Genomic DNA, 22,265 nt, shown 5'->3' with positions numbered 1-22,265 from the left:
CATTGTCCTATAGGTCAGGAATTGATTGTGTCTACAACACATTGACGGCCGCGTGCTTATCCATAGACGTACAGGTGAGTGAGAAATTATGTGCATGTTTGTATTCACTATAGTAACACGTCGGTATGAAGGCAGTAAGCTGCTACACATTCCGTTCGCTTGTTTTCTTCATTCAGAGAATCATGAGCAGAGAATCGTACATTCATGAAGACAGTTCTGTTCTACCTTGTCCGGATAGTTTGTGGAACCTCATCTTCCAGCACGATGATGCGCATTTCCACATCACAAGGGTAACTCAAAGTGCTCTACTCGGTATAAGCCTTGTACACTGGTTTTTGAGATCTCCGGGATTAAGTCCTTTGTAAAATCATGGGACAGCGCTTAACAAGCAGCTGGCTTCGGCAACGGCCAAGTCAGTACGCCAATACAGCACATGTGAAACCATGAACTAGACCAGTGTTTTCTAATAGGTGCATTGCGACACATTGATGTGTCACGGAGTCTCATTGGGGGTGTCGCGAAATGCTGGAATTTAAAGATTTAATAATAACTATTTAAAGTTCATTTTGATATAGACCGTACCAGTTAATGCTTCAGCGGTAGCAATAATGCATAATACTACCCACTACTTTATACAAACTTACATTCTTAACATATTATTATTGATAAAAAAAAAAATGAAACAAGTGAGTCGCGATGTCCTGAGCGTTAAATGCGTTGTTAGTAAAAAAAAAAAAAAAAGGCTGGAAACCACGAACTAGACAGAGCTCAGCATCTGTATAAACTGCTGTCTGCCCAAACGGATACCTTTCTGGCCAAATGGGGCAATTATACCCGTGCTATTGTTTCGAAACACACTGTATAATATGTTAAAGATGTTGAACAGGCGCCATGTTGGGATAATTATCATCTACTATCACCTGATTCTTAAATACCAACTTTGGGCCATATCCGAACTCCTACTTTATTTCTACAGTATCTATACTGTTATCAACATATATAATTGCTTACGATAAACAAACCCATTTCACAATGAAAATTGCGAGGAAAGGACGATCAAGCAGATGCAAATATTTGCATTTCATTTTGATAGTCATTTTTCCAATCATTCTTTAAAAAATTAAAAACTTTCGTCCTATAAGTATGCCCTGAAGGCTAAAGAAGACGTATGATGATTGATAAATGTGAATAATTGTGAATTAGCGAAATGAGAATGTGAGATATCGAGAAAACCCCACGAATGCGAAGTTTTCTACCACAAACCCACATGAGCTGGGATCAAACCAGGACCCGTAACTTCCGAGGTGAGGCCTCAAACAGGGAGGTAACGTGCTTCCAATTATGTTGGAAGTACTGTTATGTATTCGAAATTACATAGTACTTGCACATCTGACGACACCCTGAAATATTGCCACAGACCACCAGGCAATGTATGGCAATAGTACCCAGTGAACTACATTTCCGAGGTTTACTTTGGAGGATATCTACTAGAGCATATGAAGACTAATTTATGACATGATGAGAGTAGTAACGCCAACCTTTCAAAAGCATCAGATGTTATACAGAATTATCTAATATTCTCGCGTGGTTCCAGTTTAGAAAATTGCACCATGTCATCGTCTCGCACTGGACGTTCAGTTGCGAGTACGGCGACTCACTGGTAAAATGTTCCCCTCTGGTGCGAGAAGTCCCTCGTTCGATCTCACACCACGAGAGTTTGTTGTAGACGGCAGCCAACTCATGTCCGTGGGTTTTCTCGGGCTTTCTCAGTTTCTTTTAACCTAGGGAATACGCGTGGCACGTTAATTTAAAGATTTCACTTTTTCTCTGACCCCTTAAATCTAAATGGTAATCACATAAACCTGTGGTACAGACAATCTCCGTTCGGTTTCCCACGGCTAAGACAACTGTGAAGCTAGTGGAATTGTAAGACAGTGAAAGCTCTAAATAATAATAATAATAATAATAATAATAATAATAATAATAATAATAATAATAATGGCATTGGAAGCTTTTACGCTGACCAAATATCACATCATTCAGTTGAACATCGCCTTCCGTCCGGCAATAGTCCTTCGTGGTCTGTAGGACTAAGAAATTTAGTTCAATTATTTTCTAAATATCTGCCATTGTTAAATACATACGGCATAATAATACTCTTCCCGCTGGCCTAGTGGTTAGCGCGCGCCTTTAATGTACGAGGTCCTTGGTTCGATCCCCCGGTGCTGAAAAGGAATCAAACTCCCAACTAACCAGATAAACCACTGGAAGCTAATATGACGGAGTACACTACTGTTCGTCGAAGACTAATACCACTTTCGCAACGTAATAACGACAAACGAAATCTTTTAGTTTTACGTGCCACATTTATGCCCAGTAGGCAGGCTGAAGGAGATGGATTATTATGAAAAGAAATTGTGGAATGAGAATGTGGGAGGAAACAACCCGATAAAACCCATTGGCACTATTTTTCTACCAGAAGCTCACATGGCTTGGGACCGAACCAGGGACTTCCGGTACCAGAAGTGAGCGCTCTACCATCAAGCCATCTGCCCCAATAGTAAAAAGCAACTTTTGAAGAAGCCAGAATACGAAGGGTGGTTGGATTTTGCTTAATTGTTCTCTCTTTTTCTCTTATTTCGAAGAATTGTAAAGAACTTGTCAAGAATTTACCGTCGCTCCTCAGTAACAACTCTATTGAAATGTGGATGTAGAAATTACGGTGGAATGCGTATGAAACCGAACCCAATTTTTCACAAAAAGTCAATAATCAATACAAAACGAATCGTCGTGAATATGGTGAAGTACGAGGGCGGGGTAAAAAGTTCTCGGCCTGACAATGAAAGACTGCGAATTTCAGTTCAAAAATTATTTTAATTTTCGACATAATCTCTCTCTATGCGTTTCTTCAACATCAGTATTTTTTCCCGGAAGTGAGAGTCTGAAAGGCTGTGAAAATAGTCATCCACGACCCTTTCAACTCCTTCATTCGATGTGAAGCGCTTCCCTGAAAGAAATTTCTTCAAGTTGGGAACACATAGAAGTCCGATGGTGCCAAATCAGGAGAATATGTGGGATGGCCGAACAAATAGTACCCCAAATCCCGCAGTTTTCTCATCGCCAACGCACCCTTGTGCACAGGTGCGTTGTCCCGGTGAAAGATTATTTTGGCATCCAGCTGGTCAAGAAGGTTGGAGTACTATTCGCCTATAATTCTTCTCCCTTTTGCAAGGTAATCAATTAACAGGTTCCCTTTCGAATCCCAAAACAGACTGGTTATGACCTTTCCGGCCGATACGATCGTCTTCGCTTTCTTCGGCGATGCACAACCGGCTTCCACCCACTGCCTGGACTGCTGTTTCATTTCTGGCGTGTAGTGGTGCACCCATATCTCATCCATTGTCACAAATCGCCGCACAAAATCGGCCGGATCCCTTTTGAATCGGTCCAAAGATTGCTGCGAAAATCGTTTTCGCATTTGCTTTTGGCCGGCAATCAGCGAATGCGGCACCCATCTTGCGCAGAGCTTTGGCATCCTTAGTTCTTTGTGCAAGGTGTTTCGCACGCGTTCCTCCGATATCCCCACACTCGCAGTTATCTCACTCACCTTCACTCGCCTGTCGTTCAACACGATATCACACTTTTTCGATTATTTCCGGTATGGTTGCAGTTTTCGGCCTTCCTTTACGTGGGTAATCTTCGAGGGATGTGCGACACGTTTAAATTCAGCTGCCCACTTTTTAACGGTTGACATAGAAGGAGCAGAGTAACGGTAAACTTTTGCCAACTTCGGATGACTTTCCGTAAGGGTTAATCCATCCAAAACGAAAAATTTTGTTACCGCACGATATTCAAGTTTATCCGTTTTCACAACTAACACGCAATACGTCTCACTCCAACAATGCCTGCACACAAACTACTTGAGAGAACAAGTTGACACTTGTTATACGAACAAATGAAAAGCGCCCCCAGGCAAGAACAACAAAATCTTGCTGATTGGAGTGCCATCTCTGGGTAAGGCCGAGAACTTTTCACCCCGCCCTCGTAAACCAGCAGCTCTTTTACATATTTTGTTTTCGAATTTTATCCTTTAGTACTGAAGGCCAGATTATTTATGTACCCTAGGTTCGATTCCCGACAGAAGCTCATGTGGTTCTGATTCCAGGTTAAGTTGTAAGTCCACGTCTCACGCAGCCTCAATTCTAAAACTGACGCTAAATTCTGATCTAATTTATGTCCCTTCGCAAGGCATCCAACCAAGATTCATGGGCAACAAGGACGAATGTGTTAAGCTCCTCAGGCAAAAGATAAAGTTTTGGTGTACGTTCTTATGAACCACTGCCGTTACACGAGCTTCCAATCACGCCCTGAGTTGAATGATGTGCAACTGGCAGGCGTTCATTAGAACGCCCACAACGCCCACAAGAGGATTAGTGAAACCCATAGCTAAGCGCTCCAACTTTGAAATCCCTGACTGCACGGTTCTTTTGTTCTCAAGTAGTTCTTCCTTCTTATTAGTTAATTAAGAGATTCATTTTAGTACATTTAAAATGAAATGAAATATTTGTTTTACGTCCCACGGTTATGCCAGTTAGGCTAAAGGAGACTGTGATGATGAGTAATGAATGAAATTGTGGAATGAAGGTGGGAGGAAACGGGAGAACCCCGAGAAAACCCACACACGATGTTTGTCCACCACAAAGTTCAATTGGCCGGGGCTGGGATCGAACCGGGACCCCAATTTAGTACATTTAGTTCCAACTGGTCGATATACGACGCAGGAGGGTTTTTTACGAGAAAGTATCAAAAAGTTCATGCAATCACCTAGAAGAAATCCACTCTGGAGAACTCTGACACCACGATGGTATTAAACTTTTCTACGTAGTCACCGTACTTAACTACAGATTTTTGCCAGCGTTCTTCACTTCCTAGTGAAGTCTGCAGCTTGGCTCTGAAACTACCGTTCAACAACAGAAATGACGTCATCCCTACTGTCAAAATGGCGTCGTATATGACGTTTCATTTCTGAAAAAAGGTCACTTGGTGCTAGGTCTGGTGAGTATGGAGCCAATATTCCCTATCCTAATTCCACTGCCTTCATGGTGGATATGTGGGCGGACTGAGCTGGCGCATTGTCTACTAACAGCGGCACCCCTTTTGTGATCAATTCACGATGTTTCTTCAGTTCCTTTCATAACTTAGTTAGGAGAATGGAAATAATAGGTACTAGTAATGGTCTGCCCCTGTGGTACGTAATCTGTCGTGATGACCCCATCAGTCTTAGAAAACGGAAGGCATTACCTTGGCGACAGAATTCTGCACTCGTGCCTTTTTAGAGGGGAGGAGGAGGGATGTTTTCATGTCTACTATTTCCTTTGTTTCTGGATCATAAACATAAACCCAACGTTCTTCTGTTGTCACTAGTGTGCCGAAAAAATCCTCTTCATCCATCTCTCAGCGATGCAACATTTCTCTTCCAGCGTCCTCGTGATTTCTCTTCTGGAAAGATGTGAGCAGTCATGGCACCCGCTGTGCTGACACTTCGTGCCGATGCAGCTGTTTGTGAATGGTTCCAGGCAGGCTCGTATTATTCCACACACAACTCTCTCAATGGTTATCCTCCTGTCTCTCATTATGATCTCAACTTCCTCCGTCAAGATGGCATCATCAGTGAAAGAGGATCTTCCAAAACTAGAGGTGCCCGTGGTGGTCCTGTGTTCAGTTAGGAACTGCCGTTTCCACTTGGAGAGCTTTCATCCACACAGACTTCTTTAATCTCTTCGTGGACTTGCTTTACTGATTTTCCCTGAAGATGAAAGAACTCAATAATGTTCCGTGCCTCAAGCTTGTCAATCATCAGACCTTCAGTGATATACCTAAAAATCTAACAAGTTCAGAATTTGCATAGCTAACGTACAAATATCTGACTATAACATGCCTGTCCGAGGGGGTTTGTAGTTCGTCACCTCTAGGTGACTACACGAACTTTTTGATGCCTCCTCGTACTATGAGAGCCGGAACAAAGATAATACCCTGAGTAAAGAAAGGGAGGAAACGAGGTAGGTGAAATGAAATGAAACAACCATTGGCAGAGTACATTAGTCATGAATATATGACTCGTTTATCTCGAAATGATCGACTACACTTTGTTTGCCTGTCATTCCTATCTTGTATCAACGCCAGGCTTGTTACCTTCTTCCTGCCTGTGTATGATGTACTGAGAATAAGACCTGCACACACAATTGGAAATATTTGTTCTTGTGTTGAACATTCGTTTACTCCGAACATGCGAGAAGTAAAATGTTCTGTTGAACAACTGTTTTAATGTTATATTTTTAGTATATAATATTTTCTTCCATTCGACTCACAAAAATTTCCTCTAGATCGCAAAAATTACATTCGAATAGAATTGTTTTATTTCAACGTCCCACGATTATGCTCTTTAGGCTAACGGAGACAATGATTTGGGGAAATAAATGATGATGGAATAATTGGTAGAATGATAAAGCGGGAGGAAAAGGGAGTACCCGCGAGAAAACTCACGGCACGATGTTGTCCACCACAAATTTCCTTGGCCGGGGATCAAACCAGGAACATGATTACATTGGAGAAATACACGGTTTCGAAAGGAAAGCTATACAATTCTGGTTTGGTGGAAGCATAATTTAAAGCTTTGTGAATGAGGCTCATCACTAATGCAGTATCTTATTCTGTTTAAGGTATCGTTGTGGCATAATACTAAAGAAAACTACGTGAAATGTAATCTTATGTCCGTCAAAGGGTTAGCTATTGTAACTCCAAATTCTCTCGATTACACTGGGTTGACTGTAAATAAGCTAATACATCCAGCGTAAGTGCCTGGGCCAAAAATTATACACCCTCCATTCCAAAAGAAACCGAACGTTTTAAAAAATCAAAAAAGCAATGTACATTTTGGAACAAATAATTTTTATTAATCAATGTATTCCCCTTCTGCATCGATACACATATTTGCACGCTCCAACAAGTTGTCAAACAACTTCTCCATGTCCTTTATTGGAATGGTCTTTAGGACGGCGGTCGTCGCCTTCTCAATGGCATCAATCGATGCGTGCCACTTTCCTTTCATCGCCAAATGCAGTTTCGGGAACAGATAGAAATCGCACGGAGCGAGATCTGGTGAATAGGGCGGATGATGCAACCGAATAATGTGATTTTTGACCAAAAATTCAGTTACAAGTCGCGAACGATGTGATGGTGCATTATCGTCCAAAAGAGTCCAACTGCCGATTTCGCGATATTCGGGCCGAATACGACGAATTCTTGCCAGCAAACGCTTCATGACGCCCAAGTAAAACTCTCCAGTGACTGTCTGGCCGGGCTGAACAAATTCTTTGTGGATAATTCCTTTTGCATCGTAAAAACAAATCAGCATCACCTTAAACTTTTGACTTCACCAAGCGACTTTTTTTGGGTGTTCCTTCATCCGGCGCTCTCCATTCAGCACTTTGCCGCTTTGTTTCGGGCTCATATTCAAAACACCACGTCTCGTCACCAGTTACAATCGATTTCAAGAAGTTTCGATCGTGCCGAGCACTTTTAACGATGTCTTTGCAATGCGCAATTCGATCAACTTTTTGGTCTTCGGTGAGTTTGTGTGGTACAAACAGCGAATTAACCTTCTTAAGGCCCAAAACTTCGGCCAAAATGCGGTTGTTTGAGGAATGCCTAATTCCATTTCAATAACTTTCACCGACGATTTTTTGTTATGTTTGATGAATTCACGCACTTTTTCGATGTTTTCTTCCGATAATCCGGTTCTGGGACGGCCTGATCTTTCGTCATCATCCAACGTCTCTCTACCCGATTTGAATCGCCTGAACCACTCGTAAACTTGCGTACGGGATAGACACTCATCACCATATGCATTTTGTAGCATTTGGTGCGTTTCACTAAAAGTTTTACCCAGTTTAACACAAAACTCAATTGCAGCTCGTTGTTTGAAACTCATTTTCCGTCCGATGTACACAACACACTGACAGTTGAAATGCAATAACTTTGTTGCCGTGCATCCAAATGTCATGACATTTATACCAGTTGTCAATGAGGGACTACGCCATCTACCGGTAAAATATTACAACAGATGGCACTAGTGGTACTATTTGTTTTCAAAAGTTCGGTTTCTTTTGGAATGGAGGGTGTATGTAAAGAAGATGCAAACTATCATACGAACCACTTCACACAAAATGATCCTATCTCCAACAAAAGAAATCTATAAGGGAGATGCATTGGGGAAACGCACCTTTGCTAAAGAATCTACGATTTATTTGTTCTGAAGAAATCAGGTTTCTGTTCACTGAACCAAGGAATTACGTCCCTTAGGGGCTCTATCAGTCTTGATTTTAGTATCATATTTCCAAATATACTAAGAATGAAAAATTTTTCTCCACATTAACAATGTGATCGAATTGCAGGAGACATTACCTACATATAATGTTAAGCTTATCTCAATTCAACTCTCTAGTGTGCCTTTCCCTAATTTTCCAGATCAACTGCAGTCGCCAGCAAAACTACCAACTTCTAAGATAATTCTGATCTTGACCTATATTCAACGACAAACGGGCTGGTTCATTTTCTCTACGTCCTTATGCATCAACGACGCGTTACTTAACATCAGTATACAGACTACCACGTAAAATCACTTCACAGACAGCTTAGCAACACACTCTCTTATAAGACAGCTCTGTAGTTCACGTAATGGCTGGAAAACAGTTTTGTTTCGGTGTAAGAATACAACAAAACTACTTCACTAAGTAATTACAAACCATGTAAATATAATGGATGAAATACATAGATCTTCAAATTCTAGTGGATTTATCTTCATTTGTACAGTTTTCTACAAAATCTTGAATATTGTTATCGCTAAAAATCTGTTAGTTTCAATTTAACATCCTGACTTAAATTTTACTTATGATGCAACCAAATTGTTAAAGTAAATCAAGTACTGTCAAGAAACTGCAATTAGCATCAGACTATACAAAATAACTAATTAATGTACCAAGGCTAGATCTATTATGTGATGTAAACTGTCAAAATCCTTCTAATCTAGGTAACGATTCACCACTGACTACAACATTAGGATCTAATACTTTGAATCAAGGATTCGAAGTTCACGAATGTAATTTAAAGCCCATATAAGTTTCTGTACAGTAGAGCAACATGTCAATCGTCACTACCCAATTCAAAGAAGTCTTAAGTAAAGCTCTGACCATGACAAGTAATGGAGACCAATATTTTTATTATTTTATTATCTTCCTCGTCATAGTGTATTCTTCCTTCACTTCATACGTTCTTCCTCCTCCATACCTGTGACGCTATGGGAACCACACACAACGTGTTCAGTTTACTACTTCGTGTGATGTTTTAACTTGCAATTGGTTGTACGAGCAATCTATCCCTCTTTAACTCAATGACTGAAGTTGTCCACACACGTACCCAAATTTGTCTGGATTCAACCAGTTCGAGCCCCTCAAAAACTACCCTAACCGATAAAAATATTACCTTATCACTAATTTTCTCTTTATTTAAGGAAATGTAGGTGTCTTTATATAAAACATACTCGCCAATGTAATCAATATAACTGTTCGAAACAGCATTCAACACTATTCTGGAAGTTCCCACACATGTCAAGTACATTCCACGTCATCATTACTTAAAAAAAACTTACGACGAGTATCAGAAATATCGATATTAATTTGTCTCTAAACGATGTAAGATGTAAATTATCTTCCGCGTACGTAAGTTCTAATATTTAAGTCTTCACCTGTCTAATCAAAAATATACTTTTTTTTTCTTTTTTAAATAACTAGTGAAGTACGCCCAGATTTGCACCGAACTGAACATATAAAAGCGTGTACGCTATATCAGACAACGGCAGGTAGGATAACGGTTCCAAAATTGAGTACTTCTGTTTAGATAAAAAGCGTTTTTACACATAAAACTAACGCGAATCATATAATAAAAATGTAACAAAGGTATGAAATCTTTGTTATCAGTCTTGGTGTCAAATCTTTCAACAGAAAAAGAAACCACAACAGCGTTACGCTATTCTGATAATAATTGAAAATACAAATGCAAAACCTAGAACAGAAATCCAACATAACTTCAGGAATTATTACAAAATATTCATTTGGACTAATCTTGGTATACGTCTATTACTTAGTTGTTGAAATTTTCAATGGAAACCCCTTGTCTTCCTCAGCAGCTTCTAAAAGGACTTATATCAAACTCATCAAATCACATGGAATCTATCCTTATGGTATAGAAATAGCAAAACAAAAACGTTCCTTTAAGTAACAAAAATATATACCACTCTAAAACTCTAGTGTGGAGATGTTTGGTATCGTATGTAAAGTTTAAGATAAGAAGTAGAAAACGTGATTGTACTGAACTTTCTCTGAACGTGTATATAACTATAAAAGGGTAGTGTTCATTTTTTTGGAGGTTCTGTATTTGAAATCATAAATTCCTTAAGTATAGATGGATAGTGTTATGTCAAACTATATACCCACGACATTCCACAGTCTACCAATTACTGAAAGAATCATGAAAGCTTCAAAGCCTTTTAACTAACTGATTCATTTCAACTCATCTTCTGTTAGCATAAACGGCTGCATCTTCAATTTAAGTAGCCACACCTATGGCCTACGGAACCCCGAGTTTCAATGCCGCATTTACAATGACACTCCACTGACTTTTTTCCTTAGACAACTGCACCTATTTTCTACATCGTATTCCTATTTTTGTGAGGTCTATTTTAATATTGTTTTCCCATCCTGCGCCTAGGTCTTCCTTTTCTTTCTTTCTTTCTTTCTTTTTTTTTTTCAATTGAGGTTCCTTTTAAAATTTTGAAAGCGTTCGTACCTTTTTTTCCATCCTGGCTACATAACCTGCTCCCTGGGTCTCCTAGATTTAACGATTCTAATGTTAGGCAAACGGTATAATTCACAGTTCTTGTTATGAAGTTTCCGCCATTCTCCATTCCCGTCCCTCTTAGGTCTGAATAAATTGACATTTCCTTTTCTTAATTGTATTTATTTTATTATGATTACTACTCTGTTTAACGTCCCGCGTTTATGCACCAAGGATAAGAGAGATAGTGACAATGAAATGGAGAGAGAGAGAGAGAGAGAGAGAGAGAGAGAGAGAGAACGGGATAACTCCAAGGAAACAGAGTATCTGTCCACGACATTGATCACTTGGGGATAGCTGGGATTGAACCAGGAACTTTCACGGACGAGGTGAGTCTTCTACCACTGAGGTCCCAATATAATGTCTTATGGCCAATTCAATGCTTAAATGATCATAGAAAATACTCCACATATATCTTCCAGCAAAGTAATATTATGAATCGAGACCAAAAATCAGTATCTTAAACAATTTCCTCCCTTATGTACAGAAAGCTGCACTAAAATTGGTCCAGTTTCGTGCTTCTTTTGAGACCTCTCAATTCATCCTTCGCAGGAGTTGGAATAAGAGGATGAATTCACGCCCACCTTCGGAACAGTCCGTATGCGATAGGAATTTCTAACTCTCACATTACAAGGACATGCTCTTGATAGAACTCATGGCATGCACAAATGAAAAAGGCGTACAACACCTTCATATACCGAGCACTATTCCTTCAATAAATATTGCACCAAGAAGCATATTATACTAAACAACATAATGAGGAAGAAGTATTTTTCTGTGCCCTATATGCAGACATTCTGCTTGTTCACCTTTTCTTACGACAGAAACAATATGTCAATTCAAGTTGGTTAATAAGCTCTTAACCGATCTCAATATCTAGTTTCGTCGATAAATCATGACCACTCTATTATTATTATTATTATTATTAAACCCTATGCATACCCTCTTTCGGAAGTAAAACTGCATAAAACAATGGCACACATTCTTAATTTCTCTGAAGTCTATCGTAAGATATTGTCCACGAATGCAAACAGAGATGTCAAAAAGACGGATGATAAGAGGTTTATCACTGAAACCAATGGCCTCTATCAGTGATGGTCAAATAGCGGCCGTGAATAAAAATTAAATAATTCGTTCAATTTTTAAAGTCCATAAGTAATAGGAGGAGTGTAGCTGTCCATCAGAATATTTCGTCTATGAAAAGTGAGGATATATTACAAATATGTGACTAATTTTTACCATTCGACATGGAAAAATCCAGCATTTCAAGAGAATGAAGCATATCAAGTGACCTTCAGTACCTTGAGTTCTAAAATTTTATGAATGTCTCTAAATTTAAAGGGACTAGAACTGTTGTACACTTATGAACTCATCCATTTTCTGGGGGTTAACTTAGTCACATGTATCCTTTAAAAATTTCATAAATAAATTACTAGCCACTCCTTTACAGGCATAATCAGATTCTACGATTACATTTCAATTTACAAAACAGTTTTATTTTTTTCCGACTTTGTTCTCTATAGCATCTTCTACAGTTAAAGTGAACCACAGACTAAATTTACTGTATACATGTGAACAAAATATACATCTTACCAATAAATAAAAATTTTCAGACTTTAAAACAAAATTTGTGAATGGTTTCGAGGTATTCTTCAACTCTTTCTCAGTGCATCTGAAGAAAACCTGTTGCTGTACAAAAGATATGACGTACAAAATTGTCTGTTCGTTTATTCTGTAAAATAAAAGGATGGGATTATAGAAGAAAAGCTTACTATCGAGGTAGAAACTTATCCCATCACTTAAATCTTACAGGTTGGATAGGTAAAGAATTTCACATACCACTTCTCTTATGCAGCGACAAGTTTTCTCCAGATGTGCTGAGGAAGACGTGAGAATACCTCAAAACCATGACGTTTGAACACGTGAGAATTTTCATTCACTGTTAACAGATGCCCAAGGGAGAGGAAAGTTTTAGAATTCCCATGTTGCCCACCAACCTATGGTTGAGGTGAACAAGAAGTTAACAAATGTGCAATCGCACAGTATCAATTAGTAATAATATCTTACTGCTTTCGTTGTAGATAGCTTTTTTCCTCTATATCTGCCATAGTGAATCAACAAGGAAAAAATTACAGAAAGGAAGAACGAAATTCTACACTGCAAGAGGTAAGAGGGGTATTTGTCTTTATTTAACTACTGTTATACTGTCCAACATAAAAAAATAGAAGTCTCTTACTGCTTCAACGTACAGACACCTACCTCTTTTACAGAACTGTATCCTATCAAGCAAAAGAAACATGTATCAAAACACATTAGGTACAGATTACTAGGAAATTTAAAATTGTAAAGTTTCATTAAATAAGGTTCAGTATTTATTTAACTTTCTTTCAAGTTCTACAATATCCTACGTAAAGAGCTTGTATAATGAGTTTTTTCGTATCTTTTAAAGTATTTCTAACTACTACTGCATGAAAGCGAGTACACTGTTCTCATAAGGGCGATTTTTTTTTCGGAGAGGGGGGGAGGTGTAAGACTACACCTGTTCGAACAGATATTCAAACAGAAGTGTGTTAACACCCCGATGTCAGCTTTTCTCAACCTCATCACATTGGCCCATTTAACATTCGTCCTTGGTCTATTGGGTAATGTACAAAATCCCGAATTCAATTCTCAGTAGCAGACAATCGAACGTACAACAGAGTACATCTCGTCCGATTACGCTCCTGCTCACGAAGGACGTAAATACGAATTCATTAATTAGCCTAGCTCCTAACTAGTATCTTGTGAGTCAAAAGATACCATCTGATGAACATATTCTCTGCCTAATGCAGCTTGGAATCTGAAATCGGTAAAAAAAATCAGAGAAATATAAAACATTTATTTACGCGTTACAATAACCTGTGATTTCAAAATACCATATACCTATCATTATCACGTTATCAAAAAATAATAAGTTCACTTGGACCCCACAATACTAGTTATGAGATTAAAAACTATCCAAACGGTTAGGACTTAAAAATATTAATGGTATAATCCGAACCCTAGAAATCATTCTCACTACATTTCTGCTCGATCAAGAACCACTGAAAACGGCTTGAGTAAAGCGGCGCGCCGACTATGTACCCACAGTGAAAAAACTCGAGTAGGAGGCCCTACCTACATTTGGCTATTTCACTATAAGGTTTAGGTTTCTAAGTTTCACTACACTTCTGCCCGTAAAAATGTAGTCGGTCGAGGCTTCTTTTAAAACATCTACATCTCCAATTTCTATCGGAGAGTTACGTCACAGAATGTGAACCACCTTAAGAGGTTGAGAATGGGATTTGTAATCTTGCCAAACTCTGCATTTGGGAAAAGTATTACCTTCAGTCTCTACATGCACATCAATATTCGCTTTTGCTGAATAGCATTGCAACTAACAGCTATAATGGAAGGAATATACAGGGTCTTCCAAATGTCCTGCAAAAAAGTAAAAAGCTGTAACTTTGTAACCATTTATTGTATTTGAACAAAACTTTTAGTGGACTTGTAAGAAAGTCTGAAATTTTGTTTCCAAGCATTTTTCAACGCCAAACCTCCAGCTGAGCACCATTTACGTCCAAACATTGCTGAAGTCCTTTTGGGAATCCAAGAATGCCATTTCGACGTGCTTCATCCGTAATACTCCCAATTACATCAGGTATCTTCTTCCGGAGGTCCTGAACATCTTTCGGTTTTTGCTTATAAACTTCTGCCTTTACATGTTCCCAAAGCCAGTAGTCACAAGGCGTTTCAACGATTTCTTTGGACTTCGCAACACGCTTTCATGCACGGACAAAATCACATCAATACTGGTTGTTGGCCTTCCGCTACGAGGCAAGTCCAAGACACTTCCGGTAGCTAGGAACTTATCGTACCATCTCTTGATACTTGAACCTGCAGGTGGTTGTTTCTGATACTTTTGTCGGAATTTTCTTCTCACCAAAACACTAGATTTTAACTCACAAAACCACGCCACACACTGCGCTTTTTCTTGAGAAGACGACATCTTTGTCACGTGGTTTGCGGTTATGACGTCAACGTTTACATCCGCTCATTGTTGCCAACAAAAATTTTCACATTTCCACTACACATTACAAACAAAATACAAAATTGTAAGTAGTACTTTCAAAGTTACAGCTTTTTACTTTTTTGCAGATCTTTTGGGAGACTCTGTACTGCACTAGAATACACTGCAGAAAATGTAATACTTCGCTGGCAAATACCTTACTGGTACAATCCAGACGTACCCTTGACAAAATCTATGTGTATCGTCTTTGAAATGTTTTACAATCATAAGCACGATACCACTTCCAAGCTCTCACGCATTACTACTACCAATAATAGGTCTTCCATTCAATCTACGTGAACGCTGATATAACGCGTTACGTTTAAGTGCAAGGCACATTTTTCAAAGTACAAGGCTTCTGTCTGTTTTTTTTGCAAACCAGAAGACTGTGACACTTTCGAAAACTGAAGTCGAGACAAGATACAACAGATCGGGCCATGCTATCTTTTCGGAATGTGGCATTAAACCAGTTGGGAATTGCCAGAACGAACTTAAAATGAACTGAGAGATAGCGGAAAGAATAACTGTGATTGTTTCTACATGTAAAACATTTTATCTGTACCTTCTACTGTTTCTCGCAAAAAATCACCTCTCTATGATTCACGGTTTCCGAGATACGGCTCCTTAAATCTCCCGAAATTCGAACTCTTTTGGCTAATATCTGGGGAACGGTCGCCACTTGGCCAATGGCCACCGGTTACTATTTGGTATCAAAATATTTACCATCCTCTTAGGTACTGATCAACACCAATATCATCTCTCTGTAACGTCTCATATAGCCTCGCTGCTCAGAGGGACGTTAAACTCAAAATCAACTCATCTCTTTTTAATTTATGGTTCCCGAGATATGGCTCCTTAAATCTCCGGAAATCGGCCTTCTTTTGGCCAATATCTAGGGAACGGTAAGAGTGACGCAAAAAATTCCACCACTTTCTCAGATAGTTTTTTGATGCCCTATCGAATGGTGGGCTCAAATTGAAAAAATCGCAAATAACAGGCAGACGGACAGACACACAGACATAGACAATTCAGTAACAAACTCTTTAAGTTCGCTGATAAAACAATACATTTATTTTACAGAACTGAATGTAACAAGTAATCAAGTTTAAGCGCAATGTCATTTTGTCAAAACTGTAAACAGCTGAAAATGTTTTGATCATATATTCTACTGACGTACTGAGGGAGGGAAAATACGTAAAACACAGTCAAAACTCACATTTCTAGACTTACATACTACTTTTATTACATTTTCGCCTTTAAAAAATAACCAGTAAAACTGATGAAATTAATGCGTTACCTTGTCGATAAAAGCTGCTTCATGAAAAGTTTACCCTTTTCATTACATATAGATACCAGTTACAAGGATTACAGTCTCAACACAGCCACATGTATCTTGTAATATCAGAAGCCTTTACCTCTAGCTATGCATGCACACCATTTCTACATAAAACTACATAAAAGTGCTAAGTTAGGCCTATTTTCAATTCTTCTTAGCAAGGGGGAACCTTAACTTTGATGTGAGCTAATCGTTCAATTTACAATAATAAAATGAAATTCCACGAGAGTACTTACAAGCATTTACTGATATAATTCGAAGGATAAATTGTACATGAAAAATCTTGTCTATTTTGAAAACTGTCCTGCACAATAATAATGGCTGAATTTTCGGTTACTTACGCTGTAATCTTCGTGAAGATTCAGCTGGAAATGTCTGGAATAATACTGAATCACTAAAAAGTTTTCTGAGTAACTCTTACAGAAAATTATCCGACACTAACCTATAAGTTCTTACATCAAATACCTAAGGCTCTGTGGAAGGTTACAGCAAAAATAAAGGGAATCCAGGCTGCTTCATTGTCCAGAACACTTAATAATAAATGGACCTTTCGTAATTACAAACAGGTCACAATCTGTTCGGCTGACATTTGCTTAACAGATCTATTTGAAAACTAGAATGCGTAATAAAAAACTGATACAGATTAGTAAAGTGTTTTATATCCACTGACGCAAGGTATCTATAATATATAAACTCGAGATAAGGTAAAGTGAGGAGTCTCCCCATCAAGAAACGAATGACTTGTATCTTTATAAATAGATATCAACCATCGTCTCAACGTTGCCATTAGACACAAGAGCAGATTATTCGGGATTAATATATTACACTAAAAGACTTTCACTCTTTGTCGTCAGTGTACACTAAATTTTGATTAATGTAATTTTGACAAATTTCTATTTTTTTTTTTTTTTTTTTTTTTTTTTTAATCGTTTTCCTAGCGGGATGTCTAACCAATAGTATTGAAGGCCGAAAAATTTCAAAGTCTGCTGCACTGGTCAATCCAAAAATAATGATGCCAGTCTCTCACGCACAACTTATAAGAGGTCCCTCCCCACACTGCATTTGGTTTAACAAAGAAAGATCAGGGCATACAATTTCAAAAGCAGACAACTAGATTCAGGATAATCACTTTTGAATCGGACAATCCATATACATGTAAACCATTCTTACTGCAACACTGGTCGCAAGCTCTAAACTTCTAGTCGTCAATGGCGACCTGGCGACTGGAAATATTGCGCCCTGAGTATTTTATCTAACCAAATTCTTTTCCACTCTCGTGAAAAATTCAGAGATAGTTCCTTCAAAGTTATCAGGAAGTTAACTGTACATTACAGGTTCCAGTTGGTATCCTAATGCAGACACGAAAAGTTGGACTGTCTTAGAAGTGTTTAGAGACAGATAGTTGTTGTTGTATCTTTACATGTACGGTACGTATGGTCCAATTGGGCAAGGTTCTAGATTACAGGTCCCCCTTCCCATTGAGCAGTAATAAAGACAGAAAACAACGTGCCCTGCGGGGCTCTAACCCGACTTCACTCGCTCACGCTCGCTCGGCAATACTGTGTAAAATAAATGTATAAACTTTAGTATAGAAAGAAACCAACCCAGCTACTAACCTACATGGGGGACCAGTAATCTAGAACCTTCCCGTCCAATTGTGTGAAAACACACTCCAACCTGTGATAGGTAATCACTACAAGCTAGTATTGCATCTAATCCGAGCGAGAAAGATTGAAACAAGAGGGACCCATGCTAGGGTGTTCGTAGGGAAAAGAAATGTTAGTGAAAGTGGGATATACGCATAAAGGAAGATTTTTGTGTTTCTACATTAACTACTATGATCACTTTTTCTCATAGTTGAAGGTAGTGTCATTGTTCGAGTATGCGTAGGGAAATCAACTAAACTGAGATCTGTAAAGTTAAATTTTTAGCAGATTGTAATTTAATTATTCAACGAATACCTAATTTGTCCTTGTGTTCGGACAGGTCATAAAGAACGGAATAAACTGTTAAAATAAAATCTGAACCCAAAAATAGCATACTATGACAACCAATACCAATTTTCGAGATGTACAGTAATATTGAAGCGGAACCTCTGATTTTATACAGGAATATTGAACTGTAACTCAACTGACTCCGCCCCCTTTTACTTCAAAACCCACAACAGAGACCAGTATAAACAAAACAGCTCAAAGCAAATCAAAATCTAAGGTACAGGTAATGTAACCTGTTTTGCTTGGCAGTGAAATATGCTTTTTCAATACTGTACGTGTCAGTGTTGTTATATATTGGGTATTAAGTATCTATATTACATGTTTAACAATTAATATAACCATGTCTCAAAATCTGTACACGATTGAGGATGTATAATGCCGACGAATGATAATTCTATGTTGCATCTGCAGCATATTAGATATTAGAAAACTAAATTACAACTGGAACTATTGTTTGATTGCATAGAACCTCTCTGCTATACTTTTTAGTTTCCAGCAATTCTAACTTCGACATCTATTTAACAAGTTGGAAAGCATTTTGTGTGTGCTTTAAGTTTATAATTACATTATAGAAAAAATGGCTGAAAGTAGAAGATTCCTATCTTTGTATACTCCATCCCCCCCTTCCCTTCCTACAATACGCTGGTAAAATACGCTTTTCTCATACACTAGTTATTCAATTTTTACCCGCTATCAATCTTCCCCTATCAAACAAAAAACTTTAAAATTTGATGAATGCTTTTGCTCTTCCATGTACCTCCTGGATATGGAAGTTAGTAGAACTAGTGGAATATATACCTAACTCTTCTTTTCAATCCTCTGAATCAGAAACTAGGCTGTATCGCATAGTGTGTGGAACTCTTTACTACTTGCATAATTAAAATACAAGGCTATCGATGTTTCTTTGCCCTACTTATTTGCTTCATTACATATCAAACTTTTATTTAAATTACTTTATCAATTCTCAAGTTTTTTTTTTTTTTTTTTTCAGCATCTACACCAAATATTACATTTCGTTTTGGTGCGGAAACTTGAACTCATTCAACGAGAGATTGTATTGATGACAGTTACCTCATCATTCTAAAATTCTTTACACGACAGGTTTCTGTTTATTTAGAATACGAACAGCCACTTCTAGCATTTATGTTATGGCCCGGGACCTAATATTTAAAGAATTTTCTGATCCACTTCTAATGGGTTTCTTCCGGGTATCGAATAAGTCTCTCTCCTGCATGTCATAAAAATACCTGAAGTTGGTACCGCCCCACGCTCACAATCATTATATTTCTCTAGGTAATACGAAGCAATTTATAATTCATCTCAAGCATTCAAAACCTTGATAATGATTATACGACTATTTCAGTGCCTATAACCCAAACCAGCTTTTTCATACGTTCAATTATGTAAATCAACGGCTAAGCAGATATTAGGAAATGCACCAGATTTCGTGTAAGTTGCAATTCTTCCATCGTATCAAATTAGTCGTGACATGTCCAGAGGTACTTTAAATTAGCACAACGCATTTTGTATATTGTAATGAGAAAAATACCCTATTACGAAATAGATAGATATATACAAAAAGATACGCCCACTTTTTAAAAAAACTGTCAAGTTTCCTCAGACATTTGTTCACCCAGGAACTCGTGACATCAATAACACGAATACTGCTACCAGCGATTGAAATAGTATATGCCGCACGTAATCGACCTATGATTATGTCAGTAATAATTACTAATACACTTTTGGTTATTGTAACACTTTATGAATATTCTGCACAGTGCTACCTGCAAGACTTTCCATTTTTGCCAAAAAATCATGCACAATTTGTCATGGGAAATTCATTAAAGATCAAAATTTGTTTTGGCCAATCTGCATACTGCCAACGTTATAATCTGCCCTTTAAAGTATTCCATCTGCAGTAATTTATGTACGAAATATTTGCTACATTATTTAGGTATCTACAATGTCCTAATATCCGTATGAAAAGTCAACAAAAATTCTAATCAATGAAAGCAATAAGTTTCCAATAATTAAGCTTGAACCTTCTTCCTGAAGCAAAATATTTCCGAGTTAAAACCTAACATGACACGTGTAGTAGTGTGTCTGCTGTTATCCCGGGGAGGAGTTAACACGACAGACTGAATGTTCAAAAAGTATGATAATAAGCACTCGAACAATTTACATCTCATATATAACTTAAGCTGACTCCCTTATATATTGTCATAGTCCTCCGTAGCGTCTTGTGCCTTATCTACCGCATAATATTTACAGTTTCAATCAAAATTCTTATATGAGATTAGGTAGTCAACACGCCATCTTGTTTGGTCTAAACTTTGCACTGATTAACCCCGAAAAAGTCAAGCTCACAATTCATTACACTTAATTCACTTAAATTAAAACTATCAACTATATCAACAATAACAATGTAAATAAACAAAAACAAGAAGTCACTACCGCTCGTACTTTGCCCCTGAGGCTGGTCATCTCCACTCTCTCGGTCCGACATCATGTCCCTTGTCGAAAGCGATTTTAAGCCTCGTTTTCAGACCGTGGAATTTATCCATGCGCCGGAAGAACTTCCGCAAAGTATTACGTTAAAAATCTAGTACCACTTATTAGCTTGTCCCTTTACCGTTTTTGAGGCATTAATTTTTAAGTAATACCCTTTAATATCAATTTTTTAACATCTTTTGCAATGAAAAGTGTAGAAATATCATAGTAATCCACAATAATATTTGGTGCAGAACAAATATTAACCGGAAGTATCAAGTTGAGGCGGTGTAAAGGTAAATACAAACAGGTGAAGTTCACGTCAGCGGCTGAGTGGCAGACGACTATTTGTTTTGGTTGTAGGTGCACAGGAGCAAGAGATTTTAAATAACAATAAATCCATTTGCCTGAAGCTGTCAGCTGATATTTTATATTTAATAATCGTGATTGCTAAAGAGGTAAGTTGAGTAACTCAGATTAGAAAATTATGTTAATACGTTTGATATGTGTTGGACATTTAAGTATTCTTCCAAATTTACTATTTAGAATAGTAAATTTCTGTAAACAAACATGACATTTCGTACAAACATTCGTTTATCTGACACAAGACAAGTGCGAAAAAGGATTTCGATCAATTATGCTTGTATCAGGCAGTTTTTCTTTTGTTTCTTCATTTGAGTATTTCACCAGGTAGGCTTAAACCGTGCTTCGTAAAGTGCATTAATTCACTTACATTATTAAATACCAAAGCCAAATTACCGGTTCATCCTTTTCTTTAGAATTTTATACAGTTGGTATATTAATAAAGTATTTTAAATAGTAAGTAACTTATTTTATGTAGTACACCATTAAAAACGGAACATTAGGAAAGGTATATTTTTTAATTACACATGACATGCTAATTTGTTTATAGGCAAAAATATTTCATGTGCCGTAAGCTTCGCCCGTAGAGCTCGTTTTAGTGCTGATTAACAGTAGTCCATCAGATTTTTAAAAAAGTTTTTCTTTCACTTTTCTTGCTTCAAATAATCCCCAAGACGTTCCGGACTATTACTACCTTGGCGCAAGCTTAAATAAATAGGTTCAGATTGAGAATATGCGTTCAAACTGATACGCCCAGGTAATGACTACGTGCTATTATACTACCTGTTATCCTATTACATGCAATTATGTCATCACGAATTTCATTCACAGTGTCGTAGAAGCTGTACCTTAGGATAGGAGTTGCATTCACGGGTGCAGATTCATTTTACGAGGACTTCCCCTTACTGGTATAAATATACTTTCGGACATACGCAGAGATGCTTGTTTGCTTTTGGCGCACCACATTTTGGAAAATGTACAGGTAAAATTCAATCTTTGCATGAAAAGACAAATTTATAGAGATCAAATTTCTGCAGGCGTCAAA

At 37.9% G+C, this 22,265-nt stretch overlaps 2 protein-coding genes across 13 annotated transcripts in view; one reads left to right on the top strand and one right to left on the bottom strand.

The window, feature by feature from the left end:
• The window catches only part of Pur-alpha (Purine-rich binding protein-alpha), a 361,449-nt gene extending 340,513 nt beyond the window's left edge, over positions 1 to 20,936 (bottom strand). The window contains exon 1 of one of the 4 annotated variants that reach the window (XM_081765996.1): positions 20,831 to 20,936. In XM_081765996.1, the coding sequence (XP_081622122.1) occupies positions 20,831 to 20,876 (46 nt within the window). In that variant the 5' untranslated portion in view covers positions 20,877 to 20,936. Of the gene's footprint in view, positions 1 to 20,821 lie in introns of all 4 variants that reach the window. The other 3 variants (XM_081765993.1, XM_081765995.1, XM_081765992.1) reach the window with 3 other exon arrangements.
• Positions 20,937 to 21,067: 131 nt separating this feature from the next.
• LOC145690762 (uncharacterized) overlaps positions 21,068 to 22,265 on the top strand; it is a 94,798-nt gene continuing 93,600 nt past the window's right edge. For 6 of the 9 annotated variants that reach the window (XR_014132273.1, XM_081765991.1, XM_081765985.1 and 3 more), the window contains exon 1: positions 21,068 to 21,315. The gene's annotated coding sequence lies outside the window, so the exon portion shown is untranslated. Of the gene's footprint in view, positions 21,316 to 22,051; positions 22,203 to 22,265 lie in introns of all 9 variants that reach the window. The other 3 variants (XM_081765990.1, XM_081765988.1, XM_081765987.1) reach the window with 1 other exon arrangement.

This window comes from Thermobia domestica, chromosome 7 (assembly GCF_964235325.1).
Source record: "Thermobia domestica chromosome 7, izTheDome1.hap1.1, whole genome shotgun sequence".
NCBI lineage: Eukaryota > Metazoa > Arthropoda > Insecta > Zygentoma > Lepismatidae > Thermobia > Thermobia domestica.
The sequence above is the reverse complement of the archived record's forward strand: the minus strand, read 5'-3'. Positions and strand labels throughout refer to the sequence as shown.